General features: G+C 39.5%; 1 protein-coding gene across 1 annotated transcript; it reads left to right on the top strand.

Moving 5' to 3' along the window:
- The first annotated feature begins 1,936 nt into the window (after positions 1–1,936).
- Positions 1,937–15,649, top strand: Cpo (carboxypeptidase O). Its single transcript, XM_004648866.1, is given in 8 exon segments — positions 1,937–2,086; positions 5,519–5,644; positions 7,060–7,119; positions 7,122–7,178; positions 8,275–8,365; positions 9,443–9,645; positions 14,562–14,646; positions 15,387–15,649. Coding segments are annotated over 8 exon segments (1,035 nt in total).
- Positions 15,650–16,268: the final 619 nt, after the last annotated feature.

Below are 16,268 nucleotides of genomic sequence, written 5' to 3'. Positions count from 1 at the left end.
AGACAGAACAACACTGTGTAAAGCTGAACGTCAGCCATGGACTTGGGTGCTCATGCATCTTCACAGCCCCCCTGGATGCAAGTAAGGTCTCACTGCTGTAGGGTGTCCGTGTTGGGAAAGGCTTTGCATGTGTGAAGACGCAGGCCACAGCAACCACCAACATTCCACTTTATTTTGCTAAAGTGCTTTAAAGGTAATGTTTTCTTAAACAGAAGATAAACACCTATAGAGAGATTAGAGTTCACCATGCTACTCATCACAGTAGTTAATGTTACAAGCTCCTCAGTCAGTTTTTCAGGATTTAATTCCAATAACACACTCTCTCTGATTCGGTCTCTTCATCTCTGAAATGCAGATAATAAGAGTGTCTATCTCAGGGTTTTAGAGGGAAGCAAATGAGATTTAAATTGCTTAGAACAGTGCACATCTCATAAAAAGTTTCAGTTCAATAAATCTTAGCTAGTTTTCCTTTTGTAAGTCTAAAGCAGCTTTTTAAAATCTACATCTTATTGAATTATCCTGACCTCCCTGCAAGCTTGGAATGATTGTCCTCACTTTAAAGATGGTGAAGCTGGAACTGAAAGTGGCTAAATGACTGCTGCCCACTATCTTATAATTAATAACTTACAGAGCCATGACTCCAATATTGGATTTGGGGCTTCAAAGCATGACACTTTCTACTACTTTTCTCACCAGACTTCTGACACTCAGGATATTATAGTTTCTTTATTGAGATTTCTTTTCAGTTCTTCTCTTTAGTAAGCCTCAGCACCACAGAGAAAGCCGGTGATGGACAAGACAGTGAGCCTGGAGATCTATTCCTCCACCAAGTACCACCCCTGGCAGAGGTGAGAAAGGACACAGGGGAGGGGGATGTGGGGAATCACACCCCATGTTTGGATGCTTAACAAGACTCAAAATACAGAGTTAGAAACTTTCATCGACATGTTTTAGGAAAGGTGACTCAAGTTTTGCCTAATTTGGGGACATTGGCAAAGGATATTGTTGTTGTATTAGTCTGCCTTTCTTTGTTATAACTAAATACCTGAGGTAGACAGGTGTTATAAAGAAAATAGGCTTATTTAACTCAGTTTGGAGACTGCAAGTCCAAATAGCCTGATGTAGTTTCAAGAGAGGACCATTGGCCTTGGCTGTATCACCTCCTATGGGTTGGCAATGGCATGACCAAAGCAGGAGGCTAGAGAGATCCAGGGGTCAACCTCAGGCTTTCACCACACTTTTCTGAAGAGAACACATGCCAGGAAACTAGTCCTCCCTTGTGAGGGCAGGGCTCCACGCGAGCCAAGGACACCCATTAGGTTCCACTTCTTTTTGTATGTGTGTTTCTTTTACTTCTTTTTAAAAATCTTTTAAAGAGAATAAAAAATAGTAAAAACAAACAAAAAACATTAGAAATGATACAGAATTTCACTAAACAAAATGATAGCAATGCAATGATGGTTGTTATACTGCATATTGTTGTCCTCCAACGAGCTGTTCAGATCACCAGATAGAAGCAGAGGCTGCAATTCCAAGGAGAGGAAGCTTCTAATACATGAGCCTTTGGAGCACAAACAACATCAAACCATATCACGATCCATAAAGACCAAAGAAGGTCTCACCCACAAAATAAGCTTGACCTGAAGTTTCCGGAAAGAGTATGTGCTAATTGATGGCACATGAAATTCGTCTCTGAAGTTTTATTGGTGGATTATTGATGTCATTACCAATTACATACTTATAAAGCTTGGAATGGTGTCCCAAGAACTTTATGACGGGAGCAAGGAAGGTCTTGAAAGGAAAGGAAAAGCAGGAGGTAGTAAGGTGTTGGCTCAGTTTTCTGTTTTTTTTTTTTTTTTTAATTTATTTTTTTATTGCATAGCTGTTGTGATCTGGAGCAGAGCACAGAGTCCAATGTCCTAGTGAAAGAGTTATCATGATCAGGGTCAATCAGGCAATCCTGCTGCTGATAGCCGAGACCCACTGGCCATTTCAGATCCAAGAGTGGATGGGCCAGGTCAGTGAGAGCTGTGCAGAAGTGGTGACACAGCATTTCCTAGGAGTGACTTATGAGTCCCAGCCGTGTGTTCTCTGAAGGTAAGTTCAAAGGCTGAGAAGAACCTTACTGGGAGAGGTCTGAGGATATTATTTACTGCTTGGCTCTACCAGAATGTGGAATAAATTAAAGGAAACAGTATAAAATATTTTCCCCACTCTACATTTCTAAAATTCAAATCCATAGCTGCCTAGTCCCTGATGGTGAGGGAGAGACTGAGGCAGGGGTAAGGGCCAAACAGCAGAGCCCAGAGGTGGCCCATGCACTGCTCAATTTTTCATCTGATTTTAAGTCGCTTATTTTTTGCTTTTTTTAAGAGATTGTTTTTTTCATAAAAATGTTTAAAACCCCCAGACAGCCTTCATTTTTATTTTTTTCACATCATGGTTGAGGGAACAAAGAACCAAGGAAGTAAAGCAACCTGTACAAGATCACAGAGCTGAAGAGAGAATTGCATAGTCAGCGGGACACCATATCTTCTGGTTCTTCTATCTGTTTTGTGTGTAATATAGTGAAAATTTTTTAGGGTCCAATAGTCATTCTTCAGAGGGCCAGAACTGCTGGCATCCCATTTCTGGACCAATGACATGTCCATCCTGAATGCACGTTAAAATCACCCGGGGGAGCTGCAAGTCACCCTGTTGCCTAGGTGCCACCTACAGAGATAGTGGCCTAATTGTTCTAGAGAGGGTCCTTAAGGAATCCTAGTATGCCGGAATTAATAACATTGCACCACAGCACTGAGATTCCAACTTACTGCCGAAAGAATGGCTTTTATAGAAATATCAACCAATAGCAAATGCTGATGAGGCTGTAGGGGAAAATGAATACTTCTGCACATTTGGTGGGCATGTAGACTGGTACAACCACTGTGGAAATCAGTGTGGTGATTCCTCAAAAACTAGGATTACAGGTCACATTTGACTCAGCTGGTCCCCTTCTTAGAATCTTCTCAAAAGAATTAAAAACAGCACCACAACGATATAAGTGCACCCATGTTTATAGCAGCATAATTTGTAATAGCTAGATTTTGGAAACAATCTAAATGCCCACCAACCAGGGAATGGATAAAAAAAGATGTGGTCTTTTTATTCAATGGAGTACTATTCATCCATAAAGAAAGAAAGATATCCAGATGCATGGATACTGTAGGTAAATGGATGCAACTTGAGACCATATTTACAAGTGAAATAAACCAGATGCACATGTGTAAACACTATATTGTGTCACTAGTGTGAGAAGTTGAAAGAGTAAATAAGAACCAAAATGTACAAAAAAAGAAATATATATATATATATATATATATATATATATTAGTTCTTCTAGTAATTTCTGTCTGTTGGAAAGAAAGGTTTGTCTTAATATTGTTTGGACAATTAAATGCCTATGTCTTATACTTTGAGTAACTAGTTTAAATTTAACAATACACAATATATTAACCATTCATACTTTACTATTTTTTTGAAAATTTTTTTCTCTTTAAACTAAAGCAAACAAACAAAAACAATAATTACACCAAGCCAGTGGTTTCCCAAGGGTGCTCCTTGGGCTCCCAGCATCAGTACCACTTGGGAGCTTGCTAGAAATGCATGTTCTTGGCTTCTATGTCTGGTCAACTGAATCAGAACTCTAGGGATGAGGTCACTCTACCTCATCAGCCATCCCCCAGGTAATTTTGATGTACACTGAAATTTTGGAACCACAATATGTTTCTACCAAGTTCCCAGATGCATGGATACTGCTAATCCAACATCATCTTCAGGAGTCACTTCTGAGGTAGTTGACATCGAAGGTTTTCTTTAGTTTGATGTCCTTATACTACTTGGTGCAGGCATGTTCACTGACAAAGAACAACTCATACTTGAGAACTATCTACAATTACAAAAATTGAATGGCTCAGAAACAGAATCTACCCAGGGCTTGAGTAGCAGGAGATGGGTTAAGCATAGGGCATCTAACCAACTTGATTTTCTATGAACCCAGAAACTCTGAGCTGACTCAGCCAACTTGACATTTCAGTGTCTTCTTCCTGAGCCATATTATAAAGTGTAGAATGAGTACATAACAATGCAATAAATATGAACACATAGACAATATATATGTACTCATAAAAGGTCTAATTATAGCAAGATTAAGCTGAAAGGTGGTTTGAGAAACGTGAAATACTATAAATAAAGAGAAAAAAGATAGATAACAGGAAGTAGAGAAGTAGGGGTGTAGAGTTTTCTCAAATGGGAAGAGGATCAAGAGATTGAGGGAGGGCAGGTGGTCATGGTGGTGCAAGTCGGTAGTCCCAGAATTCAGAGGGCTGAGGCAAGGGTGTTGCCAGCCTGGGCAAGTTGAGAGAGAGAGAGAGAGAGAGAGAGAGAGAGAGAGAGAGAGACAGAGACAGAGACAGAGACAGAGACAATGACAGAGGCAGAGGCAGAGAGTAGTGGAGGGAGGGGAAGATAAGACAAAAAGCGATGAAAAACAATGAAGATGTAGATGTGTTATGTGCATGCACCAACTCCCCACAAGGAATGTAAATGTCAAATTATTGCAAACTTGTACTAACAAAAAAATTAAAATAAAACAAAGAATTGTCTTGAAAATTTTGTAAGACAGCTGAAGCTGAAAGGAGAAATTTCCACAAAGAGGACAGATCCAGCCATGTGCTTAGGTCAGCTTGTTGGTATCATATGGGTAGAGAAAGACTCCATTAGTCCAGCTCCCAGTGGTTTTCAATGAACAGCAGAGTGAGGGCCATTTAGGAATCCAGACTTACATGACTGTAATAGGCTGGCCCTGGCCTGCCTGTTCTTCTCCAAAGAGAACCCACAATTGCCAGTTTAACTCACCTACTCAACTAAAAAAGGAGGGTATCTTTCTTGCTGGAATGAGGCTGAACTGATGTCCAATAATAACAAATGGACAGAAAAGTAAGAAGATTAGATTGGCTGGGTACAGAGGACTCCCTGGTGAAGGTGAATCTAATACGTGTTGCAGGAGATTATGTATTTTGAATTATTCACAGTTTCACAAAGTTGAAGTGAAGATTCCTATCCATTTTTAAGTACCTTTGATTATTGAACATTACCTCTTGTGCACTTTGCCACTCTGAGTGAACTCTCTATGACAAGGTTTTATAAAGTTTATTCTCATTTGGCATTTTAGCTTGTGGCTTGGAGTCTTATGCCTTTATTTGGAGGTAGGGAATACTTAGAATATAACAAAGACCATGCTTTGGATCAGTGCCATGGGGAATCAGTGCATGGTCTAAGGATGATTCCAGAGACAAGTAGCAAAGAATGAGTGACAAGGGCCTGTTCTGCAGATGGCTGTCTCCACCAACACTGGCACTTTCTTGAAGCCATGAAATGGAGTAAAAAAAGAGAGAGAGCAGTCTTAGGAGAAGGAAAACCCTGGTAACTTTGCATGGAGGTTTACAGTAGTGAGCAATCATTTAGTCCCAGAGCATAGATTCCCCTCCAGATCAGCCAACCATCTAGTAACCCCAAGAAGATCATTTGGATGCACTGTGGAACCCATGCCGGGGAATGCATCACTTCTGCTTTTTGCCAGTGGTTTGTGAAAGAAGTATGTTTAGTTTCCATATGGGGGCAAGTGCGTCCTTAATTATTTGTCACTTTTGGGCTACTGAGAATCCATACTTCTTTCACAAGATAACAATGAATCTTGAAGAAGGGAAAATCATGCAGGTATATATACAGGATAGTTGAGATGATTGTAGTACTAATTTCCATCAGTTTTTTGAAAGCAGAAGTTAATGTTTCAAATTTTCGCTTTGACTAACTCTATATGCTAATATCTGTAATCTGAGCAGTTACATCAAAGACATAAATGCACAGTACAAATACCATGGTTGACTATCTCTCATCTTTCTCATCTAAATGCGTACCATTTTTAATGTCTTATCAATTATTATTATACTCTCTTTAAAATAAAATAAAAAGTAAAAACGACAAGAAAAAAATTAAGATTTATTGAAGGCAAGCATTAATATTTAATTATTTGACCAATCTTGCATACCTATATCTGTTAATCTGAGTAACAGATTTGATGATAAAAGTATGCACTATAACAACCATTGTTAATTTTTATTCTTGTTTTGAAATTCTGTGCCATATGTATTGTTGTATGTGACTGTTTCTGTCTTAGTCTTTGCTATTTGTTTTTGCTTTTGTTTTTCTTTTCACTCTTAAATAAAATAAAATAAAAAGAAACAATGAATCTTTTTACTTAGTTCTTCACTTAAAGTAAAATAGTGTGAATAAGGATCTTGTCTGAAAACTGAGTTAGTATTCTGATATTTTTCCACTGCATCCAAAATCACTAGTTTTGGAGAATAAATGTATCAAAATGTAGAAGAAGGTAATCTTGAGAATCAGAGATGAGTTTGAATCCTTGGCTTGCCTCTTTCTCATTTCCTAACACTGGGCAAATTTTCTAACAATGGGAGCCCCAGATTTTCATCTATAAAAAAAGCATAAAGTGACTATTTTGTGCATCTGCTGTATGGACTAAGAGACTTGGCATATAGAAATGCCTAGCACAGTGAATTTTTGCATATTATTTACACCACTCTCTTTAGGGAGTAAGAAACCTTTAAAAATAATATAAGATACTTTTCAGTTAGCCTTTTCAGAAACTCAAATATTAAAAAATAACTCACAAAGAGTACTTGTTAGAGTGTGTTTCCCAGACAAACAGAATCACCATTAACTGGGAATTTGCTACGAATGCAAACTGTTGGCTCCATCCTAAACATAGTGAATTAGAAACTCACAGGGGAAGAGGGGGAGGGGTACAGCTGAAAAAAAATCTGTATTTTAGCAGGTCCTCCAGATGATTCTGATGCACTTTAAGGTTTTAGAACTACTACTGTAAAGAATAAGAAAACTAAGATGGAGCTTGGGGACTGGAGAGTGGACATGTGATATATAGTCAGCTCTTACAATTAAGTTGAAAGCATAAAAATTATAGGAAAGATTTTTTCCTAGAATCATTCTAAATGCTCCTCTCTGAAATTTCCAGATTCTCTAAAACTACCAAGACAACTTAGGACTTCTATGTGCTGCCAGCTCTTAATAGAGACAGTTATAACTACACTTGGAAAACTGTAGATAACCTGGGTTTGGTCCTGTGATGAGTACACAAACTGAAGGATATACTTGGGTTCATTGTCATGACCTCAGCCACCCCAGCTACAAAAACATTTTGTACCCATGTAAAGAAAGAAACTCTAGTGGAGATAAAAATCATTTTGCCAGTTTAAAATCAAACAATAGAAGTCAATTTTAAAACTGAGGAGGCTGAAAGCCTTCTAAGACTTGAATCCAGTACAGGTATTTTCATTGTCTTGGACATATTCCCACCTTCCAGCCTGACTTAATATTTCTTCTCCACTATCTTCTCCATCTTTATGAATTATCAACCCCCCAGTTAGAATTCTGTGATATAAAATTTGCAGAACAGCCTATATCCTCCTCCAATCAGTTCTAGCAGCATAAGTGTAATGAGTGACCCTTACTCTTCAATGTGACCATTCACTCAGGATCAGACATCTCGTGCAAACTTCATATGTGGCTAACAGTAGACAGTTTTCTCCTTAGCAGTGTTTCTAAACCATCACATTCCACAATGAGAGTTCCTCTTTCTAAAGGGTATTCATCCTCCTCTGCTGCCACTCCCCCAAAGGCTCTGTTGCTGGAACAGCTTTCTGGCTCATCTCTGAATCAAATCCCTCCCTCTGAGCATGGCAGGTGACAGTTGTCTTTATCTCCCTCTCTGCTCATTAGTCTTCCGCTTCCAGAAATACACAAAGCCCATGCCTGATACACCTGGAACAGCCTTTTTCCATCTGTCGGACTATTTCCCTTTCATTCTGTATCACTCAGCCCTGAAAAACGACTCTGAAGCTTGCTCTGAGAGAGCAGGCATAGCTAACCTGCTCATAAGGAAAAGACCAACCACCTCCTCCAGTTTGGCTGTTTACATGTTTGTATGCTTTAAATTATACAGATGCTCCCATTAACAGGACTTGTGAGCCCATTTACCAAACTAAAAATTATACACCCGAACTTCACAAGTGAAAGGTATATTTTCCTAGGTAATCCTAGAAAACATTTTTTCATATTCAAAGACCACCTAACAACACTAAGATTGTGATTTATTAACACTTAGAATGGCAATATCCCTTGGTTCATCTGTTGCAGGATCGACAGTGGAGAAAATCCCATTCATCCCATAATAAGGGCATATATTTTGGGTCAGATCTCAATAGAAATTTCAATATTTCTAGGTGTAGTAAGTACATATTTGGTAGAAGAATTCAACAGAAGCAAGGAAAGAGGTGAATTACAAACAATATCATTTTAAAAAATATATGAACATCTTTCTGAGCATTCTGGCTCATTTTGTTCACTCTGGTTTTATTATCCATACAGTAAGTCATCCACTCTGAAGTTCAACCCTCTTCAAATGAGGTTGCCTAAAGAAGGATCAAGTAAACCCAGACCATTGTGAGTGTATTTGAAGTCTATCACTTAGTTTTATTTTACATAGATAATCATAAAGAACTGAAAAATCAGAGCATTATTCTTGGGGATGATTTTACAGCTGGAGAGTGGGCAATGAACAAAGCCAACATGTCCTCCTTCTACAGTTCTATGTTTCCAAATCTCAAGATCCCCAAAGAACTGGAAGCAAATAATGAGGCAGGAATAATTAAGAGAATTGCCCTTCTCCAGATGGCAAGAGTTAAAATGCAGACTTCCCGGCTGTGTGCCTTGGAAAGATTGCTGCCTCTTTCTGCTTTTGTCTTCTCTTATATCAAATGTGGGTTATTGTGAGACTATATTATCAGGAGGGGCTCAGGAGTTATATTTGGAAAGTTCCATACGAGGGACTGAGTTAGACTTAGCACACCAGAGGTGCTTAAATGATGGCCTTATGGTTGTATTGAAGAGGACACACTACCTAAATCCTTGCAAAATTGATCTCATAAAAATCAAGGCAGTAGGACATTGAAGAAGAGGCTTAGAGCCACAAGACTGTCAGAACTTGACTTAGGAACCTGAGGGGTGGTTGCCAACCATTTGTCTGAGAGTTCACCATAGATTTTAAGTAAAAGAGTACTGAAATGCCTTTTCATCTGCCATTCTCCCTCAGAGCCATGTGAGTGTGGCATTTGCTGCTCTGAGTTCCTCCTCCAATGGCTAACTTCAGTGCTTAGCCAAGTTGACTAATTCATGAAGGACTAAGACAAGCAAAAGTGAGCCCTGATACCATCCGCAGATGCCCTCAGCAAGAAAGACTACTGGCCCTCTGTCATTTCTAAATGGAAGTCATGAAGTTGTCTTTTTAGTTTCCTATATTTTCCAGGTATTGGCACATCTAAAAACTGTCAAGACGTAACATTTTGTGGAGCAGGACCAAAGTCTCAACTAGAGACTAAAGGTTTCTCTAACCTCCTTGAGAGTAGGAAGGAGGAGGTAGTATGCTTCCTGACCACACATTCTTATGGTCAGCTCATTTTTGTACAGTATGGTTACACCACAGATAAATCAAGTAACCATCAAGAACTGGTAAGTCCATTGCAACAAGACTGCAGCAAATCTTCATAGGACCTCTGCTTTCCTTCTTCCCATTTCCACCTCCATGACTTTGGCTTCAGCCCCCTGGTTCTTCTGTCTCTGCTCATCCTTACTTCCTTTTCCTGCCTTCTGCACCTTGCCAGATGCCTGCTGGGAAGGCTTTGGGTTAAATGCTGCTTTACCTGCATTAATTAACTACCTGTTTCATAAAGCATCAAGTTGGGAGACATCTTAGGTATTCGCCAATAATATAAATGAGGTGATTATGTTAATAATCTGCAGGAATGCACTTTCATTTCTGTGAATTTTCTGGAAGCTCCATTCAGCAATTACAGCTTTTGAATCATGCTTTAAAGAACTTGCCAGCTGTTAGTGGAATATGGCATATCTAAAATAACATGGCTAAATAGTATCTGCTCTCTTTTCTGCTAAGCACAATGCTCTATTTTCTTCTACACTCTTCCTGCGGCATTTGCCTGGGAATATTTTGTAAGAGGAAGTGCCAGAGAAGCACAAGCTAGGGCAGGGAGACTGCTTTGTGTCTTTCCTTTCCTGTTGCCATGTTTACCCAAGCACTAGTGAGCAGAATTGATGAAAAGAACTGGGCTCTTTGCCCTATTGTGAACCTGCAGACAATAGTCACAGAGGAAGGTGAATGCAGGATTACCGCAGTATTTGTTGCTTGGTTTTTTCTTCTTCAATTTTTAATTGTTCTCAAATACACCTAATATAAACCTTGTCATCTTAGCCATTTTTAAGCATAAAATTTAAAATAGTCTTATTGTTGTTTAATCAATTGTCAGACAAATTTCATCTTCCAGAGGTTAAGCTGTGTATTTACTAAATAGCAACTCTCCATTTGTGTGTGATGGAAAATGTGTTTAATCTCAGCACTTTTGGGAGGCTGAGGCAAGAATATCACAAATTTGAGCCCAGCCTGAGTAACTTAGCAAGACCTTGCCTCAAAATAAAAAATAAAAAAGACTATAGGAGATGTAACTTAGTTTGAAGTTCCTACATTCAGTTGCCCAATACCACACAGCAAAAACAAAAGATCCTATTTCTCTCTACCCCCAACCCAGGCAATCTTCATTCCAGTGATATCCATATACCTAATTCTGGAAATTTCTTTTTCCTTTTTCAGTCCAGGAAAATTTGTATTATGTGAGCATTTTGTAAGATGTGGAAGTGACTCCCATTTGCCTACATCTTTACAGTGCTCCAAAGGATCTTAGAGCCACTACCTCATTTGACTCTTGTAAAAACAGTAACCTCATTTTAGAGAGGTAGAGACTGAAACTGATCTAAATAGATTTCCAGAAAGGTGGAGGGCAGGTTCCCAAACCTCAGGCTGTCCTGATCTACTCAGAAAGGGTTGATGACTTTTAAAAGCCATTGCCAATTCAGATTCCCAGAGTTTCTGTTTCTTCAGCAAATTATATGCAAAAACAGAGGTTTCAGTCAAGAAGCTCAGAGCCCTTCTCATTCTCAGTTCCTGTAGGATTCATTTTAGATTTTTGCTTCCTCCTTTAAGGGACATGTGACAAAGCCACATGAATCTCTAGAGGCAGAACTTTGATGGTGAGGGGATTCCGCCAGTAGAAAGATCTCTTAGGGGAAGGCATACTCCACAAGCACCTGTGCATTCGGTACTTTTATAAGAAGGATTTCATTCTCTTTTTAGTTCAGGAAAGCAGATACATGACCATTTCATCAGGTCCATCTTCAAAGATTCAAGGATCTTGTATTTCTGGTTGGCCACCCAGCTAGCGCATTATGGCCATAAGTTAAAGCCAAGAAGACAGTAGGAGGATTTGGGCCAGTATGGGAAATATTGGAAGATTACTCTAAGATGAAAATATCCTTAGTATTATCCATAGATACTAGTAAATATATTAATATTTCTTACCGTCTCAGGTGCTGAAGAATTATAACAGTCTTCTCCAAGACTTGTCAATGAAAAGTCAATGTGAAATGTCCCATTGTGCTAAACTTACGAAAGCCACTTAGTGGTGCTTTAAGGTTCTTAGCGGTAAGCTTTGACACCTTGCACGTTTACACAGAATCAAGCCCATAGCTTCACGGTGATTTCCATTTCCAGGACTATTTACAACCAATAGAAACTAGTAATTAGTCTCTATATTTGCAAAACCAAAAGTTCTTAGAAATCATGGTAAATACCATACTCCATGATAGATAATATGCCAACTAATGGGGGACATAAGTATCCATAGCCCCTTTCTAAACTTCTCTGGAAATTAGGATAGCTATAAGAATTCTACCGTGTTATACCATGTATTCTTTCCATTTGAACTTGTTTCCTATCAACTTCTATACTCCATCCCAAGATGTTCCCTTCTTACCCCACTCACACATGTGCCAGGCTCTGAGCAAAATTTTTATATATCTGCCTATGAATATATGTCTGTAGGAATTCTTCTGGGTTCAGTGAGGGAACTGTGCAGGCTGGAGGTCTTTAGTTTGTGTACTATGTTCTACTGACAAAGACATTCTTTTCATTCACTGAGAAGGGCTGGGTGCTATTGGCTCCATCTGGCCTTACATTATAATGTTAGGTAAGAAGCGTACAAGGATAAAAAGGAAAGTTGAAAATCTTTTACTCATTCCCCTCCAAAAGGAACAAATCTATAAGCTGTGACTCACAAGTATACAATTCTCATATTCTTATGTACTTCCCTATAGTGATTGTTAATGGAAATTCTTTTCAAAAGTAAAATCCAAATGATCTTTTCTCAACAATAAAAGAAGGAAACCTGGAAAGACTCTCTCATCCCATAGTCAGTAGGATTTGAAGAAAAAGAACTGTAGGGAATGAAATAAGTAAAGGCTGGCAATGGGAAAAAGAAATTGTTAGAAGCAAGTTGTTTTTAAAAAAACAAAAACAAAAACAAAAAACACTGTAAGGATTAATTTGGATGGAAAATGGAGCCTGGGGCTGATCCCTGTATCCCAAAGAAAACGTAAGACCCTCTGGGACCAGTTAATATGGAGTCTCATTCAAAGAAACAAAGAAACACATGGGAATTAAAAATAATTTAAAATAATTCATATCTCAGCTACATGACTCTGGGAAGACTTCAAAAGGGAGTGCACTTGCTAAGTCACAGCAGTGCTTTTCTGAGCCTCTTGCTCTTAATTTCATCACTCAGTGCAGCAACCCAAATGCTCTCCCACTATCTCTCATTTGCTTATCAGAATTTCTTTCTCCAGAAAAGTCTGACCCTCCCCTCCCTCCTAGCATTGTCTCTTCTTTTTACAAAGAGCTCTTGTCTTTTTCCCAGTGTAAATGGTTAAACTCATTTTATACCTGTTCTTCTCAGCCTTTCCTACCTATTGTCTCAGGACTGAGCAGCACAAACCTAGAAACTGAGGCACGTTCTGAATCCTAATTTGGAAGAAGAGAGAACAGGAAAATGACTCAAGATAGAAGAATTCTCAGTAGTGAGTGGAGAGTAGGCAAAAGGCTTATAAATATGCTCAATTTTTTTATGAGATGATTTTTTCCTTTTTATCTCAGCCACATAGGAAGATGCAGCTAAAAGATGCTGCCCACAACTGATGCCTATGACCCTTCACTACCACTTACTGGCCTTTAGTTCTGCCCTTTGAATTTCTCATGGTAGATTCCCCTCTACCAAGGACTACTTTGTGCCATCTTAGCCTTCAGCTGGACAGTGCAGATCCAGGGGTGGAGAGGCAGGCTTTGGAACTAGACCTTATTAGCGGAGAGTCAGGGAGCCACACACTTACCATTGCAGCCAGGGGGCCTTAAGGCAAAACAATGGCTGATCCCAGTGCAGCCATGGAATGACAGGGTATGGACTCTGAGGTGAAGTCACAAGATACACCATCTGGTGAGTAGAACACAGCATGAACATGGCAACACTTGGGTATCTTTTGAGAGACTTTGGAACAGGATGCATTAGAAAGTCCACAAGCACAGTCAATAGACTTGGACCCTAGTTAGTGAGGCTGCTCTTAGGAAAGGGTCAGCATCAAGGGAGTGTGAGACCTTAGAAAACATCTAGTTCTGAAGGACTCACAATAGAAGGTGACACAGTGGTGCATGTGGGAGAAGTTATATCTTCCATCTCAGAAATTCTGTAAGTCTACATGTGATATGTTTCAAACATCTATAAAGAAAAATAAGAGGAGAATTGTGAGAGGGATGAGCAAAGAGCTATTGGTGGTCCAAGAGAAAGAAACCAGTTGAGGTGATCAGGTAAGGCCTCCAGGGACAGTTGGCATTTGAGAACTGAGGTTAGGGAGAACTTCAAAAGGCAGAGGTAAGAGGTAAGAATTCCAGGTAGGAGGGGCACCACAAGAAAAGGTAGAGCAGAATGTGGAGAATGGTGTTGGACTGATCCTGGGGGTCATATTTTAAAGGATCTTGAAAAAGAGGGTAAGAAGTTTGTACTTAATTCAGGGAGCATCTGGGAGTTAGGGAACTTTTTCAGCAGGATCATGATTGTAGTTCTATGCATCTGGAAGTCAGGTGGGGTCAATCTGAATAAGGATTGATGAGAGGAAGAGAAACTTATTAGAAGATGCCACAGACTAGTTAAGAGGTAATGAGTCTGACATAGAGCAATGGCCTTGGAACTGCAGGTTGGTGAATCAGAGATGCCTGCAGCATTTTACCTCTGGTTGAGGGATCATGCAAGAAACAGGAAATTTACAACAATCTTATTGGATGAGAGATGATGAAGTTGAATATAAGGATGATAAATTACAGGTATCAACAGAATACTAGCTGTCCAGTGGGAAGTTAAAAGGATGGTCTAAAACTCTAAAACTGAAGATAGATATGGACAAAACACCCAATGCTTGAATTTCTGGGTTTATTGCTAATACCAGATATCTGTCTCTGCATTTACCACCTACAGATTCAAGTTGGACAGAAGGCAGCAAATGCACAGAAAGTAAAGCATGGAACCAATTATAGAGTTGGATCAAGTGCAGATATTTTATGTAAGTATCATGTTTTCCTCTCCTATAGCATCTAAGGCTCAAAAGAAGTCAATGGGGTTTGCTGGGTAAGGTGACAGGAGAGGAATAAATCAACAGGAAATCATACAAATCAAAATTACCAAGGATAAAAGGGAATCTGTATGAGTCCAAAATTATATTCTGTAGGGAAAAAGTGTGAGCCTTTGGAAAATAAAATACACTGGCTCTAATCCAAATTCACCCCTGGCTTCAGTTAAAAAGAGCCGTCAAGTTAGAACAAATGTTAAGAGGAAAACATTATCCCCTGATCCTTGGTCAGTTAATTCCAAGAAGACCCATCAGGCTAAGAAAGCCAAATAGGGTGGGATCTAGAAAAAGAATAGAAAAGACCTTGACTGAAGGAAGAGAGCATTGCATTTCCCAGCCCAACCACCATCTCTTCCCTCTCAGAGGTCCACCTAGAAAATATTTGCATATTTTTCTGTTAGCCTTTTATTTCAGTTCACCCTTTCCTTATAGCCTTTGATTCCATCAAGAAACTTTAACCAAATTCTCTACTCTACTATGCAGGTAGAGGGGCTAAATAAGACATGGCCACTGCCCTGCAAGAGCTACCTATAAAGGAGGAGAAGACAGGTAGGCAGAGAGCCCTAATCTAAAACCATTTCTTTGTATTGTAGATTGATCTTTATTCCCCAGAAGGTGAAAGAAGCCTGTCCTTCCCAAGTCCAGTTTCTACTTCTGTCATATTTCATTCCTAGATGCTACATCTGAGTTGTCAAGAGACGGGTCTCAAGACATCAAGATCCCTTTTTCCTATACATTTAAGCTGAGGGACAGTGGTACCCATGCATTTGTTCTGCCTAAAGATCAGATCCAGACAACCTATGAGAAAGTCCTGGAGGCTGTGCTCTCAATCCTGGACGATATGCATGCCAACCACTGGCTCTCTAGCCGTGCATGGGAGGCCACAGGTACCTCTGTGGTGGTGAGCCCGCTGTGGTTTTTCACTTCTCCGCTCTAATTGTAGCCTAACCATGCCTGCTTAACCGCGGTGACATGGATGTGATTAGAGAGAAGGTGTGGGCGGTCGCAGAGAAACCAAATCACTGAACTAAAAATAATCACTAATCCAATAAAGAAAAATTGTGTTGGCGTTTTAATATTAGTTTTGTTGGTAATTAAATTTTATTACTCTTTAGGAGCATAGTATTACTTATTGCTACAATAATGTTCCCAATTAAACCTTCTAAAACTTAGTAGCACACAGTCTATATGTAGCATCTGCTGGTCTAGCCTGTGCTCAGATAGGCATCTGTGCTCAGGGGTAAGGCCGCTGGCTGATTTTGCCCAGGATCACTTTTTCAGCAAGGCCAAGGCAGCCTCAGCTAGGGCAAGTCTTCTCCTTCACTATGTTAGGCCAGGCATTTACCAATGGCAATGAACGAAGAGAAAGAACGAAAGGTATAGGGCAAGTCCCAGTATGCAGGCACTTTTTAAGGCTCTGCTAGCATCATACTTGCTAAGGTACTGTAGACTAAATAAAGTCACGTGGCTGAGAATAACATGAACGAATGTGGCAAGCAGCAAGCTGGTTTAGATTTATGAGTGGGATAGCTGAGCTATAACATGGAGTGACTCAA

The sequence above is a fragment of the Octodon degus genome, unplaced genomic scaffold (genome assembly GCF_000260255.1).
Source record: "Octodon degus isolate 3935 unplaced genomic scaffold, OctDeg1.0 scaffold00016, whole genome shotgun sequence".
Taxonomy (NCBI): domain Eukaryota; kingdom Metazoa; phylum Chordata; class Mammalia; order Rodentia; family Octodontidae; genus Octodon; species Octodon degus.
Note: the sequence above shows the minus strand (reverse complement) of the source record. Positions and strands in the feature narration are given on the sequence as shown.